This window comes from Corythoichthys intestinalis, chromosome 14 (genome assembly GCF_030265065.1).
Source record: "Corythoichthys intestinalis isolate RoL2023-P3 chromosome 14, ASM3026506v1, whole genome shotgun sequence".
In the NCBI taxonomy this organism is placed as follows: Eukaryota; Metazoa; Chordata; class Actinopteri; order Syngnathiformes; family Syngnathidae; genus Corythoichthys; species Corythoichthys intestinalis.
The window spans coordinates 46,920,907-46,940,361 of NC_080408.1; the positions used below are offsets into that span (position 1 = coordinate 46,920,907).

At 41.5% G+C, this 19,455-nt stretch overlaps 1 protein-coding gene across 7 annotated transcripts in view; it reads left to right on the top strand.

The window, feature by feature from the left end:
* Nucleotides 1-1,179: 1,179 nt before the first annotated feature.
* Nucleotides 1,180-19,455, top strand: part of LOC130929477 (microtubule cross-linking factor 1) — a 91,484-nt gene continuing 73,208 nt past the window's right edge. For 3 of the 7 annotated variants that reach the window (XR_009066901.1, XM_057856629.1, XM_057856634.1), the window contains exons 1-3: nucleotides 1,182-2,377; nucleotides 9,555-9,779; nucleotides 9,846-10,004. Coding sequence is in view for 6 of the 7 variants with exons in the window: in XM_057856629.1 (XP_057712612.1) it covers nucleotides 1,694-2,377; nucleotides 9,555-9,779; nucleotides 9,846-10,004 (1,068 nt within the window). In the remaining variant the exon portion in view is untranslated. Of the gene's footprint in view, nucleotides 2,378-9,554; nucleotides 9,780-9,845; nucleotides 10,005-19,455 lie in introns of all 7 variants that reach the window. The other 4 variants (XM_057856631.1, XM_057856632.1, XM_057856633.1 and 1 more) reach the window with 2 other exon arrangements.

Below are 19,455 nucleotides of genomic sequence, written 5' to 3' on the forward strand. Positions count from 1 at the left end.
TGGGCTACAGAGAAGCGGCACTGGACTGTTGCTCAGTGGTCCAAAGTGCTTTTTTCAGATGAAAGCAAATTTTGCATGTCATTCGGAAATCAAGGTGCCAGAGTTTGGAGGAAGACTGGGGAGAAGGAAATGCCAAAATGCCTGAAGTCCAATGTCAAGTACCCACAGTCAGTGATGGTCTGGGGTGCCATGTCAGCTGCTGGTGTTGGTCTACTGTGTTTTATCAGGGGCAGGGTCAATGCAGCTAACTATCAGGAGATTTTGGAGCACTTCATGCTTCCATCTGCTGAAAAGCTTTATGGAGATGAAGATTTAATTTTTAAGCACGACCTGGCACCTGCTCACAGTGCCAAAACCACTGGTAAATGGTTTACTGACCATGGCATTACTGCACTCAATTGGCCTGCCAACTCTCCTGACCTGAACCCCAGAGAGAATCTGTGGGATATTGTGAAGAAGAAGTTGAGAGACACCAGACCCAACGCTGTGGATGAGCTTAAGGCCGCTATCCAAGCATCCTGGGCCTCCATAACACCTCAGCGGTGCCACAGGCTGATTGCCTCCATGCCACGCCACATTGAAGTAGTCATTTCTGCAAAAGGATTCCCGACCAAGTATTGAGTGCATAGCTAATATAATTAATTGGTTGACTTTTTTTGTATTACCAAACACTTTTTTGTATTGGTCGGATGAAATATGCTAATTTTTTGTGATAGGGATTTTTGGTTTTTCTTGACTTTTTTGCCAAAATCTTCAATATTAAAACAATAAAAGGCTAGCACTACTTCAGTTGTGTGTAATGAATCTAAAATATATGAAAGTCTAATGTTTATCAGTGCATTACAGAAAATAATAAATTTTATCAAAATATGTTAATTTTTTGAGAAGGACAAGTATATGTAAGTATCGGTTTGATATCGGTATCGGATTTTTGGATTTAGACAATATCGGAATATCGGTTATTGGTTAAAAAGCTTTGTCGGACAACTCAGCTTAAAATTTGTATGTGTCAAACTATGCAGTTGGACATGGGCAGAGGTCCAAGATATTTCTTTCTCATGATCGACGTTTCTCTTAAACGACTAATCCATTTTGACTGGGAGGGATCGCTGCTGACCCTCCCAGTCTCAATAGATTAGTCGTCTGTCGCCGTCAGTGGCAGCAAATGATAACACTGCTGGAATAAATTAAAATTCTACCCTATGCTAATATCTTAGTCACGTGGTAGAAGTGTGCACTTTTCTAACGAGCGACCTGCTTCCATCCAAAACCCACGAGGTGCGTGTGTGTGCGTGTGTTGCAGCCTGCGCATGCGCCGTGAAGTCAATCACGGGCGTCACACAACCGCAGCGATTGCGGATCTGGCACGTCGATCACAGCCGAGGAGTAGTAACCGATACGCGGGCAGGACGGAGATGGCGAGCCGCTGCCGACGTGGAGGCCGAGTGTAGCGACGCCTCCCCCGCCAGCATGTCTGCAACCTGGCCGTCTCCTCCCCCTTAATCCAGTGTGACTGCAGTCGTCCTCCTCCGCGGGGACCGCTATGACACCCTGCAGGAATAAGTGAGTGAGTGAACGCGGTACCGCGCAGGATGCTCATCTGCAAGCCGACCTGGAAGACGCTCCGCAATTGTTCCCGACCCCCGGTGCCGAGGACCGAGCGTTTCCCACGTCAACTTCCCGCTGCTGGTGTATGATGGAGAGCTCCAATGGTTCTGCAGTTAGCGACACCAGACCGAACCAGCCGGAGAAAAAGAGACCGAACCGGGTGCCCTCCCCGGCAAGACCTCTTCTGAAGGACGTGCACGCCCGTGCCGCGAAACCGCCGCTCATAGGACCCAAATCGCCCAAACTCGGCAAGCAGCAGGCTCCCATCCGGGGCTCCAGGCGCAATCTCACCGCCGTGAAAGAGAAACCCGCCGCGGCCGCCAGGAGTAGCGCCAAGGCCGGGTTGACCAAAAAGCCCGGTAGGCTACCCGGAGCCGAACTCAAAGGAGCCGGCAGTCCGATCCTCGCCAAGGCTAGGAAGACAAAAGTCGTCTCGGCGAGTGCCGGACATCCCGGTCATGGCTCCCCGCTCCGTGTACCGACAGGTCTGGTGGGTCAGACCGACAGCAGTTCGGACCTGTCGGACTGCCCGTCCGAGTTGGCGCCGGTGGCCAGCAGCGACGCCGAATCTGCCACGGGCTCGAGCGACAGGGACCACCCGGGGGCAGAGCGTCCGCTCAGGGCAGAAACACCTGCAACTCCGGTGGTTCATCCCCTCCCCAAGGCTTCTCTGTCTCTGGTCCGGTCTGGTCCAAAGAAACCCAAAGGAACCGAGGATGAACTACTAAGGGAAATTGAGGATTTGCGATCTGAGAACGATTATTTGAAGGTAAGCACATGTAAGCACTTATGATCAACTCAGTGGCTGCCATTGACGGCAATAGACGTCCAATCCATTTGAACAGCAAGTAATTACGTTAATTACGTTCCGGTACCACTGACGGCGATAAACGTCTAACCCATTTGAAGTGAGAGGGCAGGCAGTGAAAGATCATGTTTCATTCCCATTGACAACAATATACGTGACGTCTAAATGAACTGGAGATCTCTCGCCATCAATACCAGGTCATGGGACAATATTCAGCCTAGGGCACACATTGCAAACATTACCACGCACACATTTTATACATTACAGAGACTTTTGCTTGGTGATTCAGACTTGTTGATTTGTCTTTTAACAGGTGAAACCAAAGTTAAACTCAGTGACTTGTGTTATTGAGTGTTTCATACATGCGTGTGTGCACATTTGTGTGTCTCTTGGCCTTGGTGACAATTTTGCGAATGGTTAATCAGCTTTGCTCTCCACCCCGACTCTCAGGACTCGCATGTCCCATGTGTGCTCGAGCTCAGGCGACCTCCCGCAGGGCCAGCTGGTCCAACATGCTAACCCCAACACACGCATACATACACACATACTTTGCATGAATGACATTGATGAACCACCTAGTTACGCTAAACACGGCAGTTTCACTCTCACTAGCTGCAATATTGTCACAATCTGGCTAAGCGGCAGGACCGGGATCAAATCCCGCTGAGCCAGCCTGACGTGTGGTCCGGGAAGGCCTGTCTTAGTATACATTTTAGATGAAGCTGTTCGTTAATTGCATTAATAACGTCGTTAACACAAACCCCATTATTTTTTTTTAAACATGCGATAAATTATAGCTCTTCCCGCACTCCGTAGTTTGTAATTCAAGACAACGTGCAGTGCGCTCCTGTTGACGCCAGCTCTGGGAGAGAGAATCATCCTGCTGACTTGATTCTGATAAAACCTCATTTCGGGTTTTAATGGCCCAAATGGGGCATTCTGAGGCAGTGTGACGAGCATGAACCTGCCTTGCCACTTGGCACGACCCATAATGGTTTTTGAGCAATTTTGGATGAAATTACAGCAATGAACCTCCTGCCACTTTGGGCAGTTGTCGTGGCTGCCCGAGATGCATTATAGGTGGGTGCAAGCTCACGGAGGATCGGTGTGAAATCCCCATGTCAAGCAACTTTGGCTTTTTTAGCCCAAAATGTGGCACTCTGAGGTGGACTGTGGCATTTATTGAGCTGCAATTCACAAATAAACTGTGAATTAATGTGTAGAAAGAAAGAATGAGAACCTCCAGTGTGGAGGCTCCAGCTCCTGTCGCAGCCGCCCGAAGCTCACTATTTTTGGGCACAAAGTCAAGGAAGACTGGGGTGACAGCCACGCTCTCTGGCAAAATGTAACTTTGTATTTATATATTTATAACATATTATTTTTGCATTTTGAACAATAATGCCATTAATCGCAAGTTAACTGCAGACTGCATGCGATTAATCGCGAGTTAACTATAAAACTACACTATAGCCAAGACCAATGAGCAATCGAAGGACACCAGAGACAAAATTGTACACCTGCACCAGGCTGGGATGACTGAATCTGCAATAGGTAAAACGCTCGGTGTAAAGAAATCAACTGTGGGAGCAATTATTAGAAAATGGAAGACAAACAAGACCACTGATAATCTCCCTTGATGTGGGGCTCCATGCAAGATCTCACCCCGTGGCGTCAAATTGATAACAAGAACGGTGAGCAAAAATCCCAGATCCACATAGGGGGAGCTAGTGAATGACCTACAGAGAGCTGGGACCACAGTAACAAAGGCTACTATCAGTAACACAATGCGCCGCCAGGGACTCAAATCCTGAACTGCCAGATGTGTCCCCCTGCTGAAGAAAGTACACATCCAGGCATGTCTGCGGTTCACTAGAGAGCATTTGGATGATCCAGAAGAGGACTAGGAGAATGTGTTATGGTCAGATGAAACCAAAATAGAACTTTTTGGTAGAAACACAGGTTCTCGTGTTTGGAGGAGAAAGAATATTGAATTGCATCCGAAGAACACCATACCCACTGTGAAGCATGGGGGTGGAAACATCATGCTTTGGGGCTGGGGCTGCAAAGGGACCAGGGCAACTAATCTGTGTAAAGGAAAGAATGAATGGGGCCATGTATCGAGAGATTTTGAGTGAAAATCTCCTTCCATCAGCAAGGGCATTGAAGATTAGACGTGGCTGGGTCTTTCAGCATGACAATGATCCCAAACACACTGCCAGGGCAACAAAGGAGTGGCTTCGTAATGAGCATTTCAAGGTCCTGGAGTGGCCTAGCCAGTCTCCAGATCTCAACCCCATAGCAAATCTGTGGAGGGAGATGAAAGTCTGTGTTGCCCAACGACAGCCCCAAAACATCACTGCTCTAGAGGAGATCTGCATGGAGGAATGGGCCAAAATACCAGCAACAGTGTGTGAAAAGCTTGTGAAGAGTTACAGAAAACGTTCAGCCTCCGTTATTGCCAACAAAGGGTACATAACAAAGTATTGAGATGAACATTTGGTATTGATCAAATAGTTATTTTCCACCATGATTTGCAAATAAATTCTTTAAAAATCAAACAATGTGATTTTCTGCTTTTCCCCCCTCATGTTCTGTCTCTCATGGTTGAGGTTTACCCATGTTGACAATTACAGGCCTCTCTAATATTTTCAAGTGGGAGAATTTGCACAATTAGTGGTTGACTAAATACTAATTTGCCCCACTGTAAGTACATTGCTTCAATACAGTAGGTCACGACATAAGGTGACGTGAAACTCCAGGGCTGAACACGAGTCACAATATTATTAGTAGACACAGAAAAGGAACATACTTTAAAAAAAGAGGGATTTAAAGGTTCCATTTAGTGCCAGTTAAATCAGTTTGAAAATGACACCTGCAGTGTTGAGTTTCCACATAGGGCCAAATTTTTTGAATGATGCACTTTTCACTCATTAGATTCTCTTATTTACCTACTTTAAATAGCGGACCGTAAAACTCTCGCCCTTTAAAACGGTCGCTGTTGTATTTCCTTCCGAGGCTCAATGAATCAATACGGCTCGCTTGTTGTAAAAGGCTGTCGCCAGACGAAACGTTCAAAGGATTGCTGATTTATCACTGGAAATGAAATTTATCTGCAAATTAGCGCTGCCGCAAACGATTGTTTTCATAGTCGATTAATCATTGAGCATTTTCGTTGGCTAATCAGCTCACATTTTAATCTCGTTTTTTTCTTTCATTTTTAATTTTTTTATTTACTCTTGGCTTGACATTTTAGCTACATGTAAAATGTACAATGGAACCAAAACCTGCACTGAGAAATTTGGAATATCAATATTAAGTAATTATTTAACTGTGTCATTGTTTTCCTAATCAAAAGCACATATGCAAATAGACAATTTTAAATTATTCACTGCCATCGACGTGGGTGTCGCCAGACATATTTCAATGGGGCACGTGCCCCAGTATTGATCTGCAGTGCCCTGGTATAAATTTCACCGGATAAAAAAACAACTTTTAAGTCTACATGACATAATCTACAGAATAAGCCTATTTAATATGGTTATATTACTCTATTCATTCCATATACACAATCCTCAAATGGCTCCTTGATATTTATGCACATTTATGCACGTAACTTTGGCTGTGAGAGGCATATGAGTTGACGCTTCTGCGAAACACCTCCGGGAGACACGCTGCGCTCATTATTGTCGCGAGATCTGAGTTCCCAAGTTGGTAAATCGTTCTGATGTGTTGTAAAGTCGTAATGTGTGATAGAAACATGGTTTCTACAAAGAAGGGTAGCATATTTTAATGATCCAACGATTTTCCCCATCTCCATCTTAATTTTCTCCATCTCGTTTTGAGTGTTAAAGACTAACTGATTAATAAATTAGATTATTCCATTTAAGTTAAGTAAATATTACTATTTGTTCGTATTAAGCCCGTACATCTAAAAGTTGGTCATTTTTCACCCAAAACCAGAAAAAAAAATTGCTTTCAAATAATGTTATGAACTATATCTGTTCTTGAATTATGAACATTTCTGACAAACAATTTTTTAAAGATTAAACATAATAACTTTTTGCTTAAAATAGGTCTGCTAAGGTTTTTTTCAGCTAGCTATTCAAGAAATAAATGTGAATGTGAATGTGAAAGTGAATAAAATTTACATGAATCACTGGCAGATCATTTCACTTATTTCTGGTAGATTTACACTGAAAACATGGGAATTTTACTAGTTTTAAGTAGGTATGTTTTTGCATTACATATGTGTTGGTTCAGGTGATACACTGTTCAATTAAACCTTTGTTTTCAAAAACTACTAAAGAAACATTTTGTAAACTTTCAGAATAAATGTCTGGCTTTTATTAGCAAGTTTAAATTGCAATATTTGAACATAAATTATATTAAAATACACAATAAATACTGTTAATAATCTCTTAACTATCCACGAATGCAAATAATAAACATTTGCCTTAAGACCACTCAACATTGTCTAACTAAATAAATTAAATATAGTATAACTGAAAAAACGTCTTAGTGTATAACAAAAATAAATACAAATGGAGCCTTCCTTCAGGTAAAACACTACAGCTTTTGTCCACAAGCACAGCCAAACTTTTAACATAAAATTAAATCTTCTTTGGGCTGGTTTAAGACCACATGAATAAAATAAAAATGAAAATTAGGGAGAAGGGGGTAAACCTCGATTCACTAAATTTCTCACAGTTTAATTAATGCTAACAGTAGAAAACACATACAGGAGGATGTTTTTCTCAAAGCTTCCTACTCGAGTTCGGGAAAATCACACAGATTAATGTTATGCTACCTCTGATGCAGGACAGACTTTCAGTAGCAAAATTAGTGGTGTGTTACACCTTCAAAACATTGACATTACTTACAGTGGCTGCTTCTAGTGGAAAAAAAAAACTTCTAATATTCCTCGTCTATGAAGGAAGCGGAGGAGGTGGCACGTTGTATTTGTGTCAGAGCAGCGCTAAGAGCCGCAGGTTGCAGACCCCTGTTGTAGTTCTTTTTCCTTTTATTTGGCCCTAATACGCACGACATTACCACAACAATAATAGTCTTTCTGTCAACGGACCCATTTCAAGGAATAAGGGGGAAATCCTAACAGCCGTGTAAAGAGCTTTACTAGTTTTGGTGTAGATGAGTAGTTTTTGTTGTTGTTCGTGAACTACGTTTCCACACAAACGCACATCGAGGTACCATTAAATTAGCACGGAAAGGTATGAGAGTCATTTTTCAAGTGTCCTAGAGCTCGCGAAACTTGGGGGAAAAAAAGCACATTCATCAAAGTTTCATCAGCCATGATTGCGTACATATATCCGTCTGCCGAAACAGCCTGATAGCACAGATATAAGTATGCCTGCCCCTCTCGCAGCAAATTCATTCAAACTTGGCCTTCCGTCCGAGACGGCCGTCCAATGCTTACTTTCGCCGAAAAGTCCGATCCAAACCACTGTAATGTCCCGGATATGGGGAAGAAGGAGAGGAGTCGGTATTAGCTTACCTGCTTTATTGTGGTAACAATAATAAAGAAAAACAATAACAAAATAACAGCGGGCTGCCGCGAGATGCGACCGCTATCTCTTGCTATCTTGCCCGTTCTCCCATTCTTCCTACTCGCTTCCCCCTACGTCACAGCTCTCCAGTCCAATCGTCTCTTAAGGGGGTCGCGGGTAGTTGTGGACATTACAATACACAATTAAGAGGTTGCCGCTGAACTCTTCACACTCGGCTGCCTCTAGTTTGAAACGGCCTTAAAGCAACAACAACAAAAAAACCCATCTCATTTGCAAGGCGTGGCGGCTTTTATTTTGGTGTGGCGGTGCGCCATAATCTGTTGTATGTAGGGGAAACACTGCACTTAATCATCATAGGGGCTATTCTATCCTTACAAGATGTGGGAAGACAATCTAAATTACCTATATAACTGATCTCATTACAGTATATGATGCAAATAAGGTTGCTTAAAAGTTGGTGGGGACAATTTGAGCATCCTGAAAAGTTGGTAGTGTTATGTCACCACTAACACCCCTATGCAAACCTACGCCTTTGCATTGATGGCAATAGACGTCCAATTTTTTTAACTGCCAGTTTGGATGATTCGGACGTCTCATCACCATGAACGGAAAATGCAATAAGACATGTCAAGGGCAAGTTTTTTTTGTTTTGAATGTGAAACTAGAATAGAATAAAGCGTACCTTTGGGGATTACATGCTAATACGTGTTTGTGATTAGAGAGGTCCGGCAGTGTGGCTGCTGATGATGTAACTAAGCATCTTATCTTTGTGGGTTGCTCCAATATTTCATGTCTCCTTTCAGCATCCAACTCAGCTTCCATGTGCGATTTGGCATGACAGTTTGAGAATTGCTTAGTAGAAGGGAAGGAGGCTCAAGGATAGCATAATATAGGATGACAAAAGAAAGTCTGAATCATCCATGTCGCAGATGGATTTAAAAAATTTTTTTTTATTGCGAGTGCCATTGAGGTAATCAGCAGCTTCTAAAAAGATATGTAATTCATCTCATGATATTTGCAGTCATTTCATTTGTTTATTAATTTAATCCATGTAAAAAAAATTAAAAAAAAACATAAACATAAATCAACCAGATTTCAGCAATACACAAAATAATCTGATAGGATAAATCAGTGGAACTGTGTTTCGTATTCTGAGGAACCAGGTTCTTTTTTAGATTGGTAAACCCTGCTGTAGGAAATATTGATCTGGATCGATACACGGATCGGTTAAGCTATGATCCAATCAAATCAATTGAAACTCAACACATGGATCGATATCTTTTAAAGATATGCATTTCTGTTTAAAAAGGTATACAGTAGTTTTCATGCAAACGTCTAAAAATTTTCCACATCAAAATGATCCAAAATACCAAAACTGTCCAGTATTTTTTATTCCTTTAGGTGAAATACAGATGAAAACTTGTGCTTACTTAAAATCTTAATTCATCTTAATTTATTGGAAGTTTCATTTTTACATAGTGTATGAATTTAATACAAAAACTACATTTATAGCCCAGCAGTTGGAGAACACAGCGGCCCATTTATATACAATACGTAATGTATCATCTTAGTCCTAATTTGCCATTTTTTAAAACCTAAACCCATTGTGGTCGCAGGATGAGGCGGAAGAACTGCGGGCGGAGATGGAAGAGCTTCGTGACACCTACATGGACGAAGAGGTGTACCAATTGCAGGAGCTGCGGCGTGAACTCGAGCGCTCCAATAAGAACTGCCGCATCCTTCAATACCGCCTTAGGAAGGCCGAGCAGAAAGGCCTGCGTGCCGCCCAGACGGGACACGTGGACGGGGAGCTGCTGCGCGCCCTCGAGCAGGACCTTAAGGTGTCACTGCGTGTGTGTGTCCTTATTTCCTGCCTCTGCGAGACTGACTGACCCGTCTGACCTCAGGTGGCCAAAGACGTATCGGTGCGCTTGCACAACGAGCTGGAGAGCGTGGAGGACAAGCGCAGCCGGGCCGAGGACGAGAACGAGCAGCTGCGTCAGAGGATCATCGAGGTGGAGATCTCCAAGCAGGCCCTGCACAATGAGCTGGAGCGTGCCAAAGAGGTCAGTGAAAAAGAATCGGTTGCTGTGGGTATAGACTACATACGCTGCAGGAAGCGAACTTTTTTTAGGTCATGTCACCACTTGTTTCGAGGGAAAATTCGATAATTTGTGCTCCAAAAGCCCAATTAGATTAAACTGACACACAGTAGGCCGGTCATGCTCTCTATGGTTGTTACGTTGACACCAGTGGCAGTGTCTTTCAAGGCGGGGAAGCTCAGTTTCGGTCTACATCATAAAATTTGTCCGTTTATATACAGTATGTGTAAATTCTAACTCTACCTGAGCCCAGCTCACTGTCCCATAGACCTCCAGAGACGCTGGGTATCTGATGGACAGGACAAGCACAGCATTAATCCAATGACTCGTCTTGTTTCGCTGCAATGGAACAATGCACTCTCAACTCTGTAGACGCTCAGCGTCCACACTGTGTAAAACACTAAAGTTTGAAGCTGAATTTGAGCGCGTTATAGCACATAGTTAGGCAATGACATGTACACAGTACCCTATTGGCCCGAAAAGACGGCCCTGATTATAAGACGACCCCCTCTTTTTCAAGACTCGAGTTTAACAAAAGACTTTTTGAACACCAAATTAATTTTTATACAGAAAATAATTACAGTACATCTGAAACAAATGATTATAACAACATATTTGAGAGAAAAAAATTGTTATTTTGCCTCATTCAAATCTCAATATCTGAACATTTAAAAATGTAAACTAAAGTGCAATCTTATTCGTAAATGAATCGCTTCTGGTTTTTGAAATGTAAATAAAGCAATCTATTGTGATAAAACAACAAAATTTCCCAATTGTCCCAGAAAAAGAAACGCTGCCTCTGTTCCCCTTTTCCTACCACCAATCGATCTCTTAGTAAAGCTTTACACCAAAGTCATCAAGAGCTAAACTAGAGGAGCACGCTGAGAAGCACTCCCGCCTACGCCACCAAATTCAAAGCATCGCCATATTTGGTAGCCCTGCAAATTTGAGTTAAATAAGCTAATCTGTTATCAAGTTATTGCAAATGTCCTTTTCTGACTTCTATGACCTTTGACCTCATTAACCCAAAATTTATACACCTGGTCTGTGTATTACAAATACTAGTCCCTCTCAAAAAATTAGCATAATGTGATAAAGTTCATTATTTTCTGTAATGTACTGATAAACATTAGACTTTCATGTATTTTAGATTCATAACACGCAACTGAAGTAGTTCAAGCTTTTTATTGTTTTAATATTGATGATTTTGGCAAAAAAAAACTCAAGAAAACCAAAACTCGCCATCTCAAAAAATTAGCATATTTCATCCGACCAATACAAAAAAGTGTATTTTAATACAAAAAAAAGTCAACCTTCAATTAATTACATCAGCTATGAACTCAATACTTGGTCGGGAATCCTTTTGCAGAAATGACTGCTTCAATGCGGCGTGGCATGGAGGCAATCAGCCCGTGGCACTGCTGAGGTGTTATGGAGGCCCAGGATGCTTTGATAGCGGCCTTAAGCTCATCCACAGAGTTGGGTCTGGTGTCTCTCAACTTCCTCTTTACAATATCCCACAGATTCTCTATAGGGTTAAGGTCAGGAGAGTAAAGTGCTGAAAAATGAAATCATCATCTCCATAAAGCTTTTCAGCAAATGGAAGCATGAAGTGCTCTAAAATATCCTGATAGCTAGCTGCATTGACCCTGCCCTTGATAAAACACAGTAGACCAACACCAGCAGCTGACATGGCACCCCAGACCATCACTTACTGTGGGTACTTGACACTGGACTTCAGGCATTTTGGCATTTCCTTCTCCCCAGTTTTCCTCCAAACTCTGGCATCTTGATTTCCGAATGACATGCAAAATTTGCTTTCATCTGAAAAAAGTACTTTGGACCACTGACCAACAGTCCAGTCCTGCTTCTCTGTAGCCCAGGTCAGGCGCTTCTGCCACTGTTTCAGGTTCAAAAGTGGCTTGACCTGGGGAATGCGGCACCTGTAGCCCATTTCCAGCACACGCATGTACACGGTGGCTCTGGATGTTTCTACTCCAGACTCAGTCATCTATTTCTGCAGGTCCCCCAAGGTCTCGAATCGGCCCTTCTCCACAATCTTTCTCAGGGTGTGGTCACCTCTTCTGGTTGTGCAGCGTTTCCTGCCACACTTTTCCTTCCCACAGACTTCCACTGAGGTGCCTTGATACAGCACTCTGGGAACAGCTTATTCGCTCAGAAATTTCTTTCTGTGTCTTAGCCTCTTGCTTGAGGGTGTCAGTGATGGCCTTCTGGACAGCAGTCAGGTCGGCAGTCTTGCCCATGATTGCGGCTTTGAGTCATGAACCAGGCTGGGAATTTTTAAAAGCCTCAGGAATCTTTTGCAGGGGATTTGAGCTACGCGTTATTTTCGGCTGGGACTTGAGCTGGCGGCCGGTGTCGGCACAACACCGGCCCGACGAGTGGTGGGAATGGTTCTTGCTTCTTAAAGCTTTTCAGAAATACAGTGATCCCTCGTTTTTCGCGGGTAATGGGGACCAGAACCCGCCGCAATAGGTGAAAACCGTGAAGTAGCGCCCCCCTCCCCACATCCCAATTTTTGGGTGCGTGTTCAATGTGCTTATTCAGATTTTACATGGGAAAAAAGATACATATATAAGACATGTTTTTTCACTTTTTTCCCCCAAAGTATCATTTATAAATGGTTTTTAAGCACTTCAAAATGTAAGAATTATGATAAGTTTTAAACATGTTACTGCCCCACTGAATTTTTAAACAAGAATAAAGTAGTAAGAAAATGCTTGGCTTTATTAAATGCTTTATAGTGAGTCTATTCAAACCCTCTCAGGCTGCTCACTTTGTTAAACGATGATTGACACATGGGCAAACTTTTTCTATTATTGAATTATTATTTTTTTTAATTTAAGTGAGTTTTTTTTTTTTTTTTTTGAAGCAACTTATTTTTGATTGAATAATAAAGACACAAATGTCCTAGCCAAAATGTGGCCCAAACGCAAAACAACATTACTTCAATGGAAAAAGTTGTTTTAATCAAGAAAAATACTTTTCAAATGCTTTTTTTTGTCTCAAATTTATTCTTGCAATCAAAAACAATTTTTTTTATTGAAGTGACTTTTTTGGGATTAAAAATATATATTTTGATTGAAGCAACTTTTTTTTTGGATTGAATTATAAAGACACAAATCTACCTCCCGAGTTATTGAGAGAGAAAAAAATTAAGAAAGCTATAAAAATAAAAGCCACCGGGGAGTCTTTTTTTTTTTTTTTTTTTTTTTAAGATTTATATTTCATTATATGGACATGCCTCATAAGGAAAGGAGATTGAGGGATAAAAAAAGGAGTTGGATGAGGCTGCTAAAGGCAGTGGATACCTCATCAGCTGGGTGAATAGCACACTTGGTAAGAATAAGTTTGCAAGGATAGTCGGGTAAAAAATACAATTATAAACACAATTACAATGTTATTTTTCTATAAGATTTTATGCCATTGCTTTATTAATTATTAGGTATTAGAGTTGTTAAGTATGGATAATAATGAAATAATAGTTTTGAGAAAACTGTGCTGTTGGTGGCTCAGTGACCATCTAATGTGGTTTGTTTTCAGATGAACAAGTTGAGGAAGGAAGTTTTGATGCAGATGTTGAAGGAAGAAAAGAGGCACACTGACTGAGTTACACCAGAAAGTGCAGATGACAGTGTTGATTTCAATTCACTGTTGCCCCCTCCCAATTAAAGTATGTCACAGTTGCAGCCAATTATTATCTAAAGCTGGTTAAAATTGAAGTTATGTTGTTTTAAGGTGTATTAAGTACTTGTTCATGTGCCCCTTTTGATCTACGAGCACCCGCCCCTCCACCGGTCTCTGCACGACCCTGCTGAAACACAGTGTGGGTCGACAGAGCTCAATATTTTGTTGGGTTGTACAGTGTACCGGAACATATTTCCTCCACACCCTTCTCACCTTTTTAACCCCTGACCCATTTTCATGCCTGTAATCAATTCACGTTTGAATCAAACTATTATAATATTAAAGTTTTTGAAAATTATATATATAAATAAAAAAAAAAAACTTTTCACAAACCCAAAAATAATTAAAGGGTGATGGTCAGCCGGCCGGCCGGCGTTAACAATGAGCAACCCCACTCCTCACCGAACACGGATGTCGAAACCCGTCGAATATTGGCGTGTGGCTTCGCTCATCAGAATCATTTTGAAGAAAGTGAGGGAATCTCATTGACCCAGTTAGCATGTGATGCCGTGTGTGTGCGACTCCGCCAATGAGTGAGGAGATTCTCTGCCGCAGTGGCACACATAAGGCGTACTGCATGCATCCTCCCTTTGAACAGAAATACACAACCGCTATCTATAATTCACGACGGCGCTACATTATCATTAACTTTCTTTGAACCGTCTGTTTCAGTGCCATTGACGGTGATAGACGTCGAATCCATTTGAACCGGGAGAGCCGTCAATGGCAGTGAACAAGATTCCAAAAACTTCTGAGTGATGCGTTTTATGTGACAAGGTTTTCCCACTTCCCCCAGTGAATCCGCTCTCCCCGTTTTCCATATCGCTGATCCCGTGGCTTCTGTCGGGTGGCGATAACGGCAGGCGGTCACAGAGGCTCCTCCCCCCTCGTTAGTTACTAATTGTGAGCCGTGGGACTGGCACAAGAGGGCTGGTGTGGGGAGGGCGTGCGAGGGTGGCCTCATTATCAACCAGCTGGATGTGCCAAAAGCCGACACCCGCGCCCCCTCCTCTTCAAATTCAAGCCCCCCTGCATAAGTAACCCTCTGTTGTCTGGGGTTCATTCCTTCTCTTTTGTTTGGGACGCACGCAAGCACTTTTGGGAGGCCGGGCTTAATTTGATTTGCTGTGGTCACCTTTGTTTTTTGGTTAGGCGGTCTTGTTTGGAAGTGACTTTCTTCTGATTACTGATTGGTTGATGGGTTTTGAAGCCACAAGATCAAATGTCAGTGAAGAACAATCGCCAGCTCATCATCTGTTGCAACAATGGACGGATGTCAGGCTTAATACGTGATTATCCAAGTAGGGCTGCCACGATTCATCGACCACTATTTCATAAGCAGTGTTGTTAATACCTGCATTAGAGTATTACGGTGTTTCTAACGGCGTTATTTTTTTTCCAGACGTGATTAATCTAATTAATTACTTTTCACATCTTTGCAACGCCGTTACCGTTACTGAGGATGTGAAGGGGCGCGTAACTACAATTTGGTTGAATGAAGTGCGAGTTGCCTGATTTTGTCAGATATCAGCTGCCTGCCTGGAGAGAGCAGAGCGGACAGGTGGTGACGGCATTGAAAACGCAATGATGAATGGCTAGGTGGGTGGATCATGTCCTGCCTCATTGCACGCTCTGGCAAACACAATAAGACAGCGATAATGCCGACGAGCCAGGGTATTTCAACTGTAGAATTCTCAAACTTGAATTATAATATATATTATTACTTTATGGAATATTTAAGGATAGTTTTCTGCTTATTGTGCAGTAGGCCTAACATACAGTTTGCATTTGTGTTTTCTTAACAGAAGAATATATTTGATCCGAATAAATACCACATGTTCTAAAATACTGTATATACAGCAGTGTTTTATTCTTCAATCGGTTAATAATAAACATATTTGATGTGAAAGATGTTATACAATGTACAGGTAGTCCCCAGGTTATGAACGAGTTTCGTTCCTATGCTGGCGACGTATCCCGAATTTCTGCGTAAGTCTGAATTAACCATTTAAGTATGTTTAGTCTCAAAATGACGATTCAAAAAGTCCAAATTATTGAATTTTGTTCAATGATGGAGGATACACTGCCTTCTGGTGGTAGCGTTGGTTCGGGCTGGACTGTATGAATGACGAGCAGACTCGTCTGACATGGATAATGTACAGCTGCGCTCTGGTTTGGCCCACATAAGGCTGTAATTTGTTTCTGCTAATATATGGTCGTGTTTGCATTTGTAATAAAGTTTAGAGCTACAGTTTGCGGAGTTACAGTATATATAAGCGATTTGCTACGAGAATTGTAAATACGTTAGCATTCGTAGCATTAAAGATGTGTCAAAAAGTCAAAAGCTTCAAAAAGCACATGTGCCTTGTTTGCTGTCTGCAAAGCTGAACAACTTCACATATAGTGAGGACAGAACACGTATATTTTATACATGTACATATTGATAAAGTAAAGTAAAAAATAAGATACTGTGAGGTACAATAAGGTACTGTTTACGCGACTAAAAAATGGCAAATCGCATAAGTCGAGTGTGTCGTAACCCAGGGACTACGTGTATATTGTAATAACGTGTAGAGAATGAAAAGTAACTTGTGTTACTTTGACTAACTAATTACTCTTACAATGAGGTAACCGAGCAATTACTTTTTGGGAGAAGTAATTTGTAACTGACTAATTACTTTTTTAAATTAAGATTAACAACACTGGTTATAAGTCGATTATTTGTTTAGAAACATTGCACTTGTAAATAATGTTTTAATTCTTTTTTTTTTTTTTTTTTTTTTTTTTTACAATGTTAAAAGTTACCAAAAATGTACTTATCAAAAAAAGGTTTCATTAATTTATGGATTAAAAAAAAAAAAAAAACATTTAACAAATATTCATAAATAATCACTGATTGATTCCTGTAGTCCAGATGAAAGCCCCTGATATGTAATGAATCAATATTTGCCAACATCTGCTTTTGCTGTCATAATACTCTGACATAGCCTTGCAAGCAAGACAATACTTTAGTAATTAAAAAAATACATTTTTTTTTCAAACTTTTTTTTTTTTTTTATTATTAATCAAATTAATTAAAAACAACAACAACAACAAAAAACTACTCATAAGTAATTCATTGATTCATCATGTAGTACCATCTCACAAACCTCAACTGTCCAACCACTTCCCCGGTCATCTGAGCTTTGAGCCACTCAGGAGAAAGAGGTGGGACCAGGAAGACAGAAAACACTTGCTCTTTCGCGAACCAAAACGTCCTACTGTGGCTTCATATGGATTGTTCGCCTTCTGATGGTGAGCCAATAAAGGAAGAGTGGCGGTAGCTGCAGACGTGACAAGAAGCGACTATCTTTAGAATTCTATTGCGGAATTAATTTCCCCATTAAAAGAGGCGTAAAGAACGTCACTAAGTTTTCACGAGTGTGACGAAAAACTGTACCCACATATACTATTAAGTTTGATAATTTGTACCCACAGTTTACTAATCTTTACCTACAGATTAAGGAAATTGTGGGTACTATACTATACTAATCTATACCTACAGTTAACAAATCTTTATTGACAGATTAGTAAACTGCGTACAGATTAACTATGATTTTCTTGTTTATCCTGGCACCAAGGGGGCTCCGTAGTTTTCTTTGGACTTGGACGATACAATTCTAGAACGATCTATTTCAAACTTTCATGTGAAGCTTGAACTGCATTGGGATCTGAATATAATTGCCAGAACTGGAAGAGGATATGGATAGAGTATTTCACTTATTATTTTATTAAGTACAATGACTCAATTTTGTCTCTAGTATTTTCTAATCTTGATAACCTGAGGCTGCTACTTTTTTTAATCCTTCAAATCTTCAATTGTCTTTCAACTTTCAAGACATAACTTCATAACTTTGATGACTGTATCTTGATCGAGCCAAAAAATGGGACTTATTCCCCCTGCATGAACTTATAATGAGTGTCCGCCCGCTGAAAAAAAGATTTGCAGTCGCTTAATCTGCCAAGTTAGCGCGAAACTTGGAGTTACTGCAAATTACGAGTAGTTTAGTTGTTAGGTGTTATTAAATGTTCTAATTTACTGGTGGTGGCTGTTTGTCGTGCACGGCCTGACACGTTGTTGTTGTTGGGCTCCACCAGCCTGTGTGTGTATATACACATCCATTAACACAGCCCATTAAAGCACCATTGTGCGGACTTGCGTGTCGGCTCCCCGGCCAGGGTCAGCGGCGGCTTAGTGGTACTAGTATACACTTTGCGGCCAACACACACACTGATTCTCAGGTGCAGAATCAATCGAACCTGGACATTTGTGGTTGTTTTAGAAGAGATTTCATCTATCAGTCTGATAAAACATTTGGAATTTATGGTCAAATACCGGTAACTGTGGTTGCCATGATATTAAACTTTAAAATACTTCACATGTTTACAATTAGGGGTGCAACGGTTCATTTAGCCCACGGTTCGGTTTGAACCTCGGTTTTGGGATCCCGGTTTCGGTTCGGTTTCGGTTTGCGTTTTGCATTTTTTAAAAAATGAAAAACTGCCTTTATTTTCCTTTTAAGAAAGTGAAATAAACACTTAAAATGTAAACATTTTCGACTGTTAAAATGTCTCTTAGCTCTGTGTCGAGTGTAGTGACTAACTACTGAAATACACACACAGTAGTTACCTTTCATGTTTTTTTTCATGTTGTGAATCAACCATTAAAGTAGATAAAATTGCTAGTTTAGTTAGTTCCCTAGTTCATTAGTTCCCTTCTGTCTACTTGCGACATGTGAAAATTTTAAAACTGTTTCATCCTTTAAAGATAGACTCAAGTCAAGATTTTGCCGATTTAGGAGTATTTTAGATAAAAAGTTACTTAGGTTCGCTAGGAAGGTTCACTACGACAGAGCCTCTCTGAGAAGTTTACTGCTCTAAAATGGCGGCTGTTTACTAACGCTACAGAGTCTGTCATTTCGTATGTAGTTCTATATGCATGAGATATCTAGGCGTAGATTGTAGGCTGTCGGCTACAGTCAGGAAATATTGGAGCCACCTAGCCTAGCATCGCGTTTGCTACAGCATCACAACAAACACTCTTCCCTCTCTGTGTAACTGACTTTTATGGCGTCATTCAACCAACGTATTAACGCACATTGTCTCGTTGCCGAAAAGGGTGACAGAATCCAAACGGAGGAAAAAAAAAACGTAATGCACGAAAAACGTACACATTTAAAAATCAGTGCTCACTTGTACAAATTACGCCAAGACCGTACAACTTGACAGGTATGAATTATAGTGGAGGGTCACAGTTAGGTAGTAGCACATGTAGCACAGGACGTCCAACTATCAGTGGTCAGGGCGGAACTATGTGCTTTAGCGAAATAATCTTCGATGGCTTTGCATGCCTGTGACGGCCCCTGGCCGTTTAATGGTTAATTTTCTGAGATTCTTCCAGTCAGCTGATCGTCGCCTCCACCAGCTGGCTGCTTCCCCTCCCACTGTGACGGAAGCTGATCGACGCAGGATGGACTGACGACGTCGCCGCTGCTGATTGGCCAAGAAAAAGGCGCCAAGCTTCATAAACCTGCCGCTGTCAACTTTCTAGGAGGTCGCAATTTGGCAGCATTCTGTCACGTTCCTCCTCGCTAGCTATTTGCTCGCCATTCACGCTCGTTTGCATTTTGATCGCTAGTTTGATACACTCCCGCTTTTTCGGTGAGGT